The sequence below is a fragment of the Molothrus aeneus genome, chromosome 28 (assembly GCF_037042795.1).
Source record: "Molothrus aeneus isolate 106 chromosome 28, BPBGC_Maene_1.0, whole genome shotgun sequence".
Classification (NCBI taxonomy): Eukaryota; Metazoa; Chordata; class Aves; order Passeriformes; family Icteridae; genus Molothrus; species Molothrus aeneus.
The window spans coordinates 2886380-2899185 of NC_089673.1; the positions used below are offsets into that span (position 1 = coordinate 2886380).

At 61.7% G+C, this 12806-nt stretch overlaps 2 protein-coding genes across 2 annotated transcripts; both read left to right on the forward strand.

Moving 5' to 3' along the window:
* Nucleotides 1-1352: 1352 nt before the first annotated feature.
* PSMD3 (proteasome 26S subunit, non-ATPase 3) lies at nt 1353-7520 on the forward strand. The gene is made up of 12 exons (XM_066566905.1): nt 1353-1555; nt 2544-2734; nt 3808-3945; nt 4097-4233; nt 4563-4753; nt 4920-5023; nt 5852-5966; nt 6180-6299; nt 6374-6477; nt 6689-6844; nt 6939-6989; nt 7074-7520. Exons 1-12 carry the CDS (start codon nt 1384-1386, stop codon nt 7149-7151), a joined length of 1557 nt encoding a protein of 518 aa, XP_066423002.1. The 5' UTR covers nt 1353-1383; the 3' UTR covers nt 7152-7520.
* Nucleotides 7521-9817: 2297 nt separating this feature from the next.
* CSF3 (colony stimulating factor 3) lies at nt 9818-11651 on the forward strand. Its single transcript, XM_066567084.1, has 5 exons — nt 9818-9833; nt 10257-10426; nt 10740-10847; nt 10976-11122; nt 11481-11651. Exons 1-5 carry the CDS (start codon nt 9818-9820, stop codon nt 11649-11651), a joined length of 612 nt encoding a protein of 203 aa, XP_066423181.1.
* The last annotated feature ends 1155 nt before the right edge of the window (nt 11652-12806 follow it).

The window sequence follows — 12806 nt, forward strand, 5'->3', positions numbered from 1 at the left end:
AATTGGGTGTTCTCAAAGTCAATTTCTTAATCTTGTGTAGTTTTGGTTCCACAGCACATCTGGCAAGCTCAGGATGCTATATGAAAAATACAGGCACTTAGCCCTGGGGAGAAGTCAGGGGGGTCCCTCAGGCTGTGGAGCTCTGGGAGGGTCTCTGGAGGCCATGGGTGCCTGCAGCAAGGGCAGCACTGCTCACCTGTGTGTGGACTGATGGCTCTGGGAGCACCAGTGACCAGGGTCTGCCTTGCAACAGCTACGAGGGGAGCCCAGCTCCAGCCTGGAACCACCATGAAACCCTTTGGCTCCAGTCCCAGACCAGACCCCTCACAGAACCCCCAGCTTCAACCTGACCCTTCATGAGACCCCTGCTCCCAGCTCCCTCCTCACTCACAGGATTCCCGATCCCAGCCCAGCCCCTCACAGGATCCCCAAGTCCACAAGGGACCCTTTGCAAGGTTCGCGGTCCCAGCCCAACCCCACATGGACCACAAGGGACCGCTCAGAGAATCCTCGATCCCATCGCGGCCCCTCATGGGACCCCTCACAGAATCCCCCATCCCAGCCCAACCCCTCACGGGACCCTTCACGGGATCCCCCCTCAGAGACAAGCCCTTCACAGGACCCCCGACCCGGTCCCAGCCCGGCCCCTCATGGGACCCTTCACAGGACCCCCGACCCGGTCCCAGCCTGGCCCCTCATGGGACCCTTCACAGAATCCCCGATCCCAGCCCAGCCCCTCATTGGACCCTTCACGGGACCCCCGACCTGGTCCCAGCGGGGCCCCTCACGGGACCTTTCACGGGATGCCCCCTCACAAACCAGCCCCTCATGGGACCCTTCACGGGATGCCCCCTCACAAACCAGCCCCTCACAGGACCCTTCACGGGATGCCCCCTCACAAACCAGCCCCTCATGGGACCCTTCACGGGATGCCCCCTCACAGACCAGCCCCTCACAGGACCCTTCACGGGATGCCCCCTCACAGACAAGCCCCTCACGGGACCTCAGCGAAGACTCGCCCGCGCCCCCAAAAGGCGGGAACAGCTCAGCACCCGGCGGAAACGCCCGAAAGCTCTACGGAGATTCCCGAAGGAGAGCGGCGAAAGAAGCCGATCGATACCGGAACCTTCCGAGAGGGCTCGGCAATAACGCCCGAAAATGCAGGCGAAAATCTACGAGCGAGACGGAAACACCCGAGAGCATCACGAAACTCCACGAGCGGGCGCGACGGAACTCTCCGAGCGGTGCCTGAGCTATCCGAAAGCGCGACGGAACAACCCGAGCGCGAGCGGAAACGGCCGAGCGAAAGGCGGAAGGAGACGATCGTGTGTCGCTCGTCGCTCGGCTGGTCGCGCCTGGCGGCCCGTTGTGCAGTGTCACGCCATGAAGCAGGACGGCGCGTCCCGCCGCCGCGGCGACAAGGCCAAGGCACCCCCGGAGGGACCCCCGCCCGCACCCCCCGACGTCGAGATGCACGAGGAGGCGGCGCCGGTGGCCCCCGAGGCGGCCGGAGAGCGGCAGCCGCAGCGGGAGCTGGACGCGATCACGCTGGAGGGTGAGGGGGGGGGTTGTTGTTGTAATGGGGGTGTCTGTGGGGATGAGGGGGGGACTGAGGGGGGTTGGGGCCTGGCACAGATCGGGGGAAGCCCTGAGAGGGGGTGTTGGAGGAGGGGGACTGGGGGAGGTACAGGAAGCCCTGAGGAGGTTGGGGAGGGGGTCAGGGTGGAGGTACTTGAGGGAGGCTGGGAAAGGGGCTGGGAAGGTGATGGAGGAGGGGAATGGTGGGATCAGTGGTGGGGGCTCTGAGGGAAAGAGAAATGTGAGTTTAGGGTAGGGGACACTTTGGGGAAGGGGAGATGGGGGGCACCGTGTGGGAAAGGGAGAGGGGAGGTGTGTTTGGGGGGGTGTCAGTATAGGGAAAGGGATTTAGGGAGGGAAATGGAGATGGGAGCTGTGTTTTCTGTGCGGGAGACACTGGAGAAGGGTGATTGGGGCAGTGTGTGAGGGAAAGGAAGGGGGAGGTTGGTTTTGGGGTCACTGGAGAATGGGGGATGGAATTGTGTTTTGGGGGCATCACTGTAGAAGGGAATTGGGGTGGCTCTGTGAGGGTGTTTGGGGACAGACTGTGAGGGACAGGGGGGCTGCTGTGGGGGGACAGAGAGAGGCAAGGAGGAAGAAAACTGCAAGGGCCTCACCACCCCCCTGCTCCAAACAGGGCCAGCCCTGAGAGCAGGGCAGGTCACTGGGGACACCAAGGGCAGAGGCACCTCAGAACAGCAGGACAGGGTGAAGGGGCAGCCCTGGCTTTGCTCAGGGGTACTGCTGGCAGAGGGTTTGGGCTGAGGGGTGTCCGTGTGTGCCCCCACAGACATTAAGGAGCATGTGAAGCTCCAAACAGGGCAGGTGGGTCACTGGGGACACCACGGGCATGGGCAGAGGGAGCTCAGAACAGCAGGACAGGGTGAGGGGGCAGCCCTGGCTTTGCTCTGGGGTGCTGCTGGCAGAGGGTTTGGGCTGAGGGGTGTCCGTGTGTGCCCCCACAGACATCAAGGAGCACGTGAAGCAGCTGGAGAAGGCGGTGTCGGGGAAGGAGCCGCGCTACGTCCTGAGGGCCCTGCGGGCTCTGCCCTCCACCTCCCGCCGCCTCAACCCCAACGTGCTGCACAAGGCCATCCACGGCTTCTTCACCTCCAACTGCACTGTCAGGGACTTCCTGCTGGGATTCCTGGAGGAGGTAGGGACACCTGCTGCCCTCACCCCTGCCCTGCTCTGGTGACACCCCCCTACCCCCTGTGGCAGCAGCTCTCTGGCCACAGAGAGCAACCGAGGACTTCCCCAGGCATTTTCCTGTGGGAAAATCAGAGAAAAGAATGAGAAACAATTCTTATCTCCACTTGCTGCACCTGTTGTTCTGCACGTGTGGAATGTGTTATGGAGATTATTTACCAAGGGGGGATTTCTTGATTAGACTGGTGGTGGTGTTTAAAGAGACTGACCAATTAAGTCAAAGCTGTATCAGACTGTCTGTAAAGGTGATGAGCTTCTTAATGAGTATAGTATAATCTAGTAGAATAAAACAATTGATCAGCATTCTGCAATCATAGAGTCAATGCTAATTATTACCCAGCTGGGAGCCTGCAACGACACTGCCCCAGCACAGGAAGGATGTGGAGGTGTAGGAGTGAATCCAGAGGATAATCAAAGGGATGGGGCAGCTCAGCTGTGAGAAAGAACAGGGAAAATTGGGATTGTTCAGCCTGAAGAAGAGAAGGTTTAGGGGTGACCTAATTGTGGCCTCCCAGTATCTGAAGAAGCAACAGGAAAGATGGAGAGGGGCTATTTGCAAGGGCTTGGAGTGACAGGACAAGGAGGAATGGCTTGCTACTGACAGAGGGCAGGATCAGATGGGATATTGGCCAGAAATTCTTCCCTGTGAGGGCAGTGAAGCACCAGAATGGATTTCTCAGGAAAGTTGTGGTTGCCCCATCCCTGGAAGTGTCCATGGCTGAGTTGGACAAGGCTTGGAGCAACCTCATTTAGTGGAAGGTGTCCTTACCCGTGGCAGGGTAGGGATGAACTTCAAGGCCCCTCCAACGCAAAAAAGCCTGGAATTCCATGATTCTCTCCCTCTCCAAGGAGCCTCTGGAGTAGGGCAGTGGGGTTTGGGGACACTGGGGATGAGCAGCCCCTCTGCTCAGACACACCTGTGAGCAGGGACAGATCCTTGCAGTCCTGGGCTGGCTGCTGTCACACCTGGAGCAGAGCTGTCTCCACACAGGGACAGTGATCCCGAATTTCTCCCCTCAGTCCATGGACACAGAAGCTGAGCTGCAGTTCCGCCCACGGACAGGAAAAGCAGCCTCAGCCCCTCTCCTGCCAGAGGTGGAGGCTTACCTGCAGCTGCTGCTCGTCATCTACCTGATGAACAGCAAGAGGTACCCCGAGGTGAGACCCTGAGCTGCCCCCTCAGCATCCCCTGCCTCTGTCCCATGCTGTCCCTCATCCCAGCAGTGTTTGCTTGTTCCCCACAGCCCGGGCGGTCTCTGCCCCTCCTGGGATCAGTCCCCCTGCTCTGACCTCCCTTGCTGTCCCTCAGGCTCAGAAGGTGTCCGATGACCTGATGCAGAAGATCAGCTCCCAGAACCGCCGGGCCCTGGACCTGGTGGTGGCCAAGTGCTACTATTACCACTCCCGCATCTACGAATTCCTCAACAAACTCGACGTGGTCCGCAGGTGGGATGGCTGTCCCTGAGCTTGATCCCCCTGTTTTCCTCCCTCTTCCTATGGGAGGAGATCCCAAACTAAACTCCAGGGCCCTCGGTCCCCCCACAGACCCCCTTTGATAAATCCCTGCATGTCTGTACTGTGGGAGAGGACACAGGGGGTTCCCTGGGCCCACACCCCCTGACTTGTGGTGGGACCCCCTCCCCAATAAAACATCCTTAAAAGGATCCCTGCGCTTGTTCCCCCTGGTTTTCCTCCCTCTTCCTATGGGGGGCTGTCCCTGAGCTTGATCCCCCTGTTTTCCTCCCTCTTCCCTGACTCCCTGTCCCACCCCGCAGCTTCCTGCACGCCCGGCTCCGCACGGCCACGCTGCGCCACGACGCCGACGGCCAGGCCACGCTCCTGAACCTGCTCCTGAGGAATTACCTCCACTACAACCTCTACGACCAGGCTGAAAAACTCGTCTCCAAATCCGTGTTCCCCGAGCAGGCCAACAACAACGAGTGGGCTCGGTACCTGTACTACACAGGTGAGCGAGGCTCGGTGCCTGCCCTTCCTCCCGGCACCTCCGGTTCCTCAGAGAACCCCTTTGATCAGCTGGAGGTGGGGCTTCCAGGCAGGATTTGGAGCCCCATCCGTGTAGGTCAGGTTGGATTCACTGGGTGGCTTTCCCCACCCGCCCCGTGTGGGCGCAGGGCGGATCAAGGCCATCCAGCTGGAGTACTCGGAGGCGCGGCGCACCATGACCAACGCCCTGCGCAAGGCCCCGCAGCACACGGCCGTGGGCTTCAAGCAGACAGTGAGTGAGGAGGGGGCAGGAGCCCCCTGGCTTGGGGCTGAGACCCTTCAGGGCTGGGATCTCACAGGGCTTGGATGTGGGACCTTCTGGGTTGTCAAGCACCATGAAATTTGGTTTGGGAACTCAAGGTTTGGGACCTTCTGGGAGGTCAGGCACCATGAAATTTGGTTTGGGAACTCCCAGGTTTGAGATCTCACAGGGCTTGGATGTGGGACCTTCTGGGATGTCAGGCACCATGGAACTTGGGTTGGGAACTCCAAGGTTTGGGATCTCACAGGGCTTGGATGTGGGACCTTCTGGGATGTCAGGCACCATGGAACTTGGGTTGGGAACTCCAAGGTTTGGGACCTTCTGAGATGTCAGGCCCCATGGAGTTAAGTTTGGGATCTCCCAGGTTTGGGACCTCCTTGGATGTCAGGTCCCCTGGGATTTGGGACTTCCCAGGCTCAGGTCCAGGGTTGGGCTCCACGGGGATGGTTCTGGGGCCTCCCAGGCTTGGCACCTTTCAGGATGAGATCTGGGACCCCCCCAGGGTTGGGCTCCGCAGGGACAGGTGTGGGATCTGCCAGGGTGAGGCCCCATGGGGACAGGTTTGGGACCTCCCAGGGTGTTGGGCCCTGCAGGGATGACAGGTGCAGGACCTCCTAGGTTTGGAACTTCCCAGGGACAAATCTGGGACCTTCCAGGCCCCACAGGGACAGGAACAGGTTTGGGATCTCCTGGAGTCTTGTGCCCCGCGGGAATGAGTGCAAGACCTCTTGGAATGCACAGGGACAGGGATGGTTTCAGGCTCCATGGGGACTCACTCAGAGTCCTGCTCTGCCCCAGGTGCACAAGCTGCTCATCGTGGTGGAGCTGCTCCTCGGGGAGATCCCGGACAGGCTCCAGTTCCGGCAGCCCTCGCTCAAGCGCTCGCTCATGCCCTACTTCCTGCTGACCCAGGGTATGGCTGCCCACCCCTGCCTGTCTGTCCTTCCTGCAGTGTCATACAATCATGGAATATCCTCAGTGGGAAGGGACCCAGTGGGAATTGTCTCTCTTGATGGGAGTTGGATGCAGATGCCCCTTGGGAAGGAGGAGAAGGAGGAAGTCAGCCGGCCCTGACTCGCTTTCCCCAGCCTTTCTCCTTCCCCCATTCCCACCCTCTTCCCTCCAGCCGTCAGGACAGGGAACCTGGCCAAGTTCAACCAAGTCCTTGACCAGTTTGGGGACAAGTTCCAGGCCGATGGCACCTACACCCTGATCATTCGGCTGAGGCACAACGTCATCAAGACAGGTAGGAGGGTGTTTGGGGACCCTCAGCAGGCTGGGCAGGCCTGAGGGGCTGCATCCCCTGCCCTTCTCCTGCAGGTGTCCGCATGATCAGCCTCTCCTACTCCCGCATCTCCCTGGCTGACATCGCCCAGAAGCTGCAGCTGGACAGCCCCGAGGACGCCGAGTTCATCGTTGCCAAGGTACCAGCACAGGGAATCCCCTCCCTGTGGGACCCCAGGGTGCCCACAGCCCCCCACCCTGCCCCGTTCCCCCACACCCCTCCCTGCAGCACCGCTGGGTTTGGGTTGAGGCTCCTCCAGGGAGAACTGGGGGACGCTCAGGGCTCCACGTGCCCGCTCTGTGTGAGCCCTTGGGGACACCCTGTGCCCTGCCCTGTGCCCGGGCTCGCAGGCCATCCGGGACGGCGTGATCGAGGCCAGCATCAACCACGAGAAGGGCTACGTGCAGTCCAAGGAGATGATCGACATCTACTCCACGCGGGAGCCCCAGCTGGCCTTCCACCAGCGCATCTCCTTCTGCCTCGACATCCACAACATGTCGGTGAAGGTGAGCACAGCCTGTCCCCAGGTCCCTGATGGGGGCAGCAGGACGTGGCTCAGGGCTGGCTCAGCTCTGAGCTGCTCCTCCTCTTTTTCTCTAGGCCATGAGGTTCCCACCCAAATCTTACAACAAGGACTTGGAATCTGCAGAGGTGAGATCTCTGCGGCCACCACGGCCACGGGAAGAATGTGGCTCCTGTCCCCACCTGCCACCAACCTCGGCCTTTGCTTTCCAGGAGCGCCGGGAGCGTGAGCAGCAGGACCTGGAGTTTGCCAAGGAGATGGCAGAGGATGATGACGACGGTTTCCCGTGACCCTGGGCCCTGGCTGTGCTTTTTTATTTGTCCCTTGGACAGATGGTGGCTGAGCAGGGCCCTCCGTCCCCCACAGACCCCCTTTTATAAATCCCTGCATGTCTGTACTGTGGGAGGGGACACAGGGGGTTCCCTGGGCCCACACCCCCTGACCACCTGCACTTGTGGTGGGACCCCCTCCCCAATAAAACATCCTTAAAAGGATCCCTGTGGTGACATCGGAGCCGATGCCGGGGGACAGCGAGGGGAGCGGGGCTGGAGGGAGCAGGAGTGGGGTCTCCACTGGTGCCCTCCCAGCTCCCACAATGGGGTCAAACTTTGTTAAACTTCAATTATGACTTTTAAAATAAAAGATGGAAAAACACCAGCCATGGTGGCTCCTGCTGTGGGTTTGTTGGGATGGGGAAGCGGCATGGGGCTGGTTTGGGGTCTCTGCTCTCTCTCCCTGGGGTTAGGCACCAGAGATGGGACTGGATCTGGGTCAGGCCATCCTGGAGCTTTGTCTCAGTGGTGCTGGGAGTGGCCTCCAGGATGGTATCCCAGGAGGATTCCATTGGGAAAGGCACAGAGCCCGCTTTGTGCCCCACCAGCCCTGGGGGTTGATGGGGACAGGGGCCATACAGCCACTCCAGGTGGGTCCCGTCAGCATCTGGGATGGTTCTCTGAGAAAATCTGGGAATCTCCCAGCCCCGCCCAGGCCGGGAGTGCAGCCAGGGCTGCAGGTCAAGAGCGGGGCTGTCCCAGCCCATTCCCGCTCTGGGGGTTTCTGGGGGACACCAGGGAAGGCAAGAGCCCAGCCTAGGAGGGGCTGGGGCTGGCACTGGGGACACAGGGACATCCCAGGAGCACTGGGCAGTTGGCAGATGTCAGGAAGAGGCTGAGGGTAAAGAGGAAGGGTGGCCACGAGGCTGGAACAGAGCGGGGTGGGTTCTTGGAACAGTCCCTGGACCGAGCAGCTCCAGCCCCATGGTTGGGGGGGTTGCTGGGCCACCTCCTCCCCCATCCCCCAACACCCCCAGTTTCGGATTTGAAACCACTTCCTTCCTTGGAAAGCTGACAGGGCCTTTGGGCACTGATTCAACCCCCCCACGCCCCCAGCACAATTCCTGAAAGCACCATCCTGCTGAGAGGGCAGATCCTCACCCTCCGGGCTGGTCCCGTGAGTGCCCAGACTGAGGGGACCACACTGAGCCCCTCAATGGCCACCAGGGTGAGGACAGGCACAGCTGGGGTGGCTGTTTCTCCCAAAAATCCCATGAACGTTCTCTGCTGGCAAGGTCCTTTCACACACCCTGAGGGCAGAACGTTTAGTGCTGCCAGGTTCGAAGGGAGGTCAGCAGTAATTTTTAGAGTTCACACCTGGCTGTGCCAGGAAGGCTCTGCTTGGTACTCATGGATTGGCTGCAGCTGATGGGGGTTTATTTCCCAGCTGGAGGCAGAAACTTCCAGGACTTCCAGCTTCTGGGACTGGTGCTGTACCCCACCAACTGTACCCCACAAATTACCCTGCTGGATGTGTGGCCCATCCCAGTGCCCGCCAACATCTGCAACTTGCAGAGACCGGGGTCCCTGTCCCCATCCCTGTCCCCATCCCTATCCCTGTCCCCACACCCTCCAGGAGGGCAGCGATGGGACCCAGGCAGGGGTCAGGGATGCAGAATGAGCCTCCCCAGCCCAATCCTGCCCTGGGCTCACCCTGGCCGGGGCTGTGAGGGGAGCGGGTGCCTCCCGTGCCCCGGGCGGCCCGTGCCGGGCAGGAGCCGGCCAGCTGGCACCCGGCCAGCAGATCCTGGAAGGGCTTGCGGGAACCGGCACGAGCCAAAATTCCCTCGTCAACGCAACGGGGCCGGCAGCAGCCAGCCCGTGCCAAGGGCTGCCCTGGAAGCCTTTTCCCCGCAGGGGCAGAGGGGGGGCTTGGCCCCTCGCGGGTGGGGTCAGCCCGATGGGGCCGGTGCTTGGTGCTGCACTGGGCACAACCCGGCCCCACAGTGCCCAGCAGGGCAGGACCTGGCCCCGTGGTGCTGCCCCCGGGAGCCACAGCCCTGGGCACCTGCCCGGACCGGGTCTCACCTTGGCCACCTCCAGCTGGTGCCGCCACCGTGAAGGTCACACCACCAGCACCCACCCTGATGTGTGGGGCAGCTGCCAGGCGGTGCTGCCCACGTGGGCCGGGGATGGGGACAACCCCAGAGTGACAGCAGCAGCGAGAAGCCACCATCCCCTTGGCCGGCCGCCTGCGAGTGACCCTGTGAGCGACCCCGCACATGACCCTGCTGTGCTGGGCACTGCCCCACCTGGCCAGCGTGGTGGGAGCCCGGCGAGCAGGTTAATGAGTCACCGAGGCACCTCCTGCCCTGTCCCGGCACCTGCCCCGCTGCCTGGGCTCCACCGGGGCTGCAGCCACACCGAGGGGCACCGCTGCCCACCGGCCCCGGGAAAGCCCCAGGCTGTGGCCGCGGCCGAGCACCCGGTCCGGGAGATTTGCATGCTGTGATTAAGGCAGTGAAGCAATCGCGCTGTTGCCTCATCGGTGAGAATCCCCGAGGCCCGTGCGCTATAAATGCCACCCGATCAATGAGCACAGCCGGGCAGGAGCGAGAGGAGCTGGGCCGGGCTGGGCAGGGCCGCTCTGCACAGAGGAGGAGACACCGAGCCGGGCACCCACCATGTGCTTCCTCACCCGTGAGTAGCCATGCAGCACCCCCATCTCCCACTGCTCCCATTGCACCCACTTCCCCTGCTGCTCCTATTACACCCAAACCACCCCTAAAACCCACTTTGCCCATAGGACCCACTGCCCCCAGACCACAGCACCCACTGCTCCCACTGCCCCCAAACCACCCCTAAAACCCACTGCCCCCACTGCCCCCAGAGCACCCCTAAACCCACCCTACCTGTAGCACCTGCTGCACCCACACATCCAGAGCCCCCTGCTGCTGCCCTTGGCACTGGGAGCACTGGTCCCTCTCCCCTTTTGGGGTCTCTGCCCTGTCCCCAGGCCACACTGCTGCTGCCACCATCCCCAGGGTGGTCCTGGCTGCTGAGCCCATCCCAGCTGTGGGGTTGAGGCTCTGTGGGGTGGGTGCTGACCTGCTGTCCCCACAGGTGGGCTGGCACTGCTGCTGGCTGTGCTGCTGTGGGCACCGTGGTGGGCACTGCATGGGGCACCACTGACCGAGCTCTCAGGGGACCAGGACTTCCAGCTCTTCCTGCAGAGGAACCTCGAGTTCACCCGCAAGATCCGCGGGGACGCGGCTGCGCTGCAGCGCCTGGTGGTGAGTTCCACACGCTGCCGAGGGGGGATGGCAGCCACTGCGAGGTCACAGATAAGGTGACCCCCTCCCTGCCCTTATCGGCACTGCAGGGCCAGGAGCCAGCAGTGTCCCCTGCACTGCCCAAGGCTCAGCCCTGGGGTGTTGGGGCACCCACCGGGGACATGTGGTGACCCTCCTGGCTACACAACAGCCACACCTCCATCCCCACGGCACCGGGTCCACGCCAGGGTCCCACAGCCCAGGGATGGGATGTTGGGGGTGCTGGGTGTGTCAGGGTCCTCTGGTATCCTCACTCTGTCCCCTTTGTCCACAGTGTGACACCCTCCAGCTGTGCAAGGAGGACGAGCTGCTGCTGGTGCGGCAGGACCTGGACATCGCCCAGGCGCCACTGGAGCAGTGTCACAGGCGCACCTTCCAGGCAGTGAGTGCGGGCAGCCCACCCCTGCCATGAGCTGCTCGGCTCTGTCACGGCTCGGGCCACCCCAGAGCCTCCGTGTCTTGGTGGCCAGGCCATGGCCAGCGCCACTGACCACACCATGCCCACCACAGGAGACCTGCTTCAGCCAGATCCGTGCCGGCCTCCGCGTCTACCACGGCTCTCTGGCCACCATCCGGGCCCTGCTGCCCGGGCACGCTGGGCTGGTGGACACCCTGCAGCTGGATATGGCCAACCTGTCCTCCAACATCCAGCAGCAGGTGAGGGGGCAAAGGGGGGCTTTGTGGGGGGGACAGGTGGGTAAAGCAGGGGCTGCATCCCAAAGGAGGGGTGGGCACGGTGGGGGCTGCATCCACAGGGATGGGTGGGAATGGTGGGGGCTCTATCCCAAGAGATGGATGGGCATGGCAGGGGCTGCATCCACAGGGATGGGTGGGCATGGCAGGGGCTGCATTCACAAGGTTGGGTGGGCATGGTGGGAGCTGCATTCACATGGCAGGGGTTGTATTCACAGGGTTGGGTGGGCACGGTGGGGGCTGCATGCCCAGGAGGGGCACACTGGGGCAGGGGGGCATCTCCAGGCCTGGAGCTGATGCCTCTGCCTCTGCCTGGCTGCAGATGGAAGACCTGGGCCTGGCCACGGTGACGTACCCCACAGAGCACCAGGACCCCGTCCCCACCTTCTCCTCCCAATTCCACCACCAAGTCGGCGGCTTCTTCATCCTGGCCAACTTCCAGCGGTTCCTGGAGACGGCGTACCGGGCACTGCGGCACCTCGCCAGCCTCTGACCCCTGCTCGTGGATGTCCCACCTGAGGGACATCCCGGGAGCACCCCCTTTCCTGCTTATTTAATATTTATGGCTATTTAATATTTATCTGTCTGGGGATGCTCCCCCTGCCAGGGGATCCCGTGGTGGATCCATGCACAGGTCCCTGTGCAGCATCACCCTTGTTTAATATTTAAACACAAGCGTATCTCTGCTACGAGGTTCTGGAGCTGGGCTGAGCCCCCACAGCTGCTGCTGGCACTGCCTGTGCCTCAGTTTCCCCATGGCTTGCACTGCTGGGGCTGCTGCATCATCCCACTGGAAAGCATCCCAGGATGAGGATGCTCCAGAGCAGCATCTCCCTGTCTGGGCTGCAGCCTGCAGGGACACATCTGATGGGTGTTATTTCTAGTAATTAATATTTATTAGCCATTAAGGAGGGAGGGGAGGGAAGATGGAAGAACCATAGGGGTGCAGCAGCCTCACCAGGATGAGGCTTTTCTGGGGAGCCCCAGCACTTTGGGGAGCTGCAACTCTGCTCTGTCCCCCTTCCCTGCTAAACTCAGAGTACTGATTGCAGTTTAACTTATTTGTGCCCATCCCTGGCCGGAAGGAGCCACTTGGACACATTCCCATCCTCCTGAGCCTGACGCAGCCCCAGTCCCGTGGTTGTGTGGGAGCTCTGGGCGTGGGGGGTTTTGTACTGTATTTATTGCTGCAGCTGGGTGAGCCCCAAGAAACACCCGCTTTTTTCTATGTGATAAAAATGGAAATAAACTCTATTTTTGCACTCTCTCTCTCTCTCTCTGTTCCGCTGTCTCCTGCTTGCGTGGGAGGGAGGCAGAGTGGCCAGGCTGTGGGGACACAGGGACAGAGACAGGACGGATGAGGGAATGGAACTTTGGGGCGAGGCTGCAGCTGCTGGTGTCAGCTCAGAAAGATGAAATGCAGCCCCCCCAGTGCCCCCACCCCACGGCCTGAGCCCGTGCTGTGGGATGGCCACTTCCTCCCACACCCGTAGGGCTGCTTGGGCAAGAGCTGATTCCTAGAAAGCTCCGGAAGCCGCCCGCGCCCGCCGAGGGCACCAGCACCGTGCCCAGAGCTGGTTTGTGGGCTCATCCTGGGGCTGGTGGCACTGGGGTACCCCAGCCACCCTTGTGCTGCTGCTGTGACACA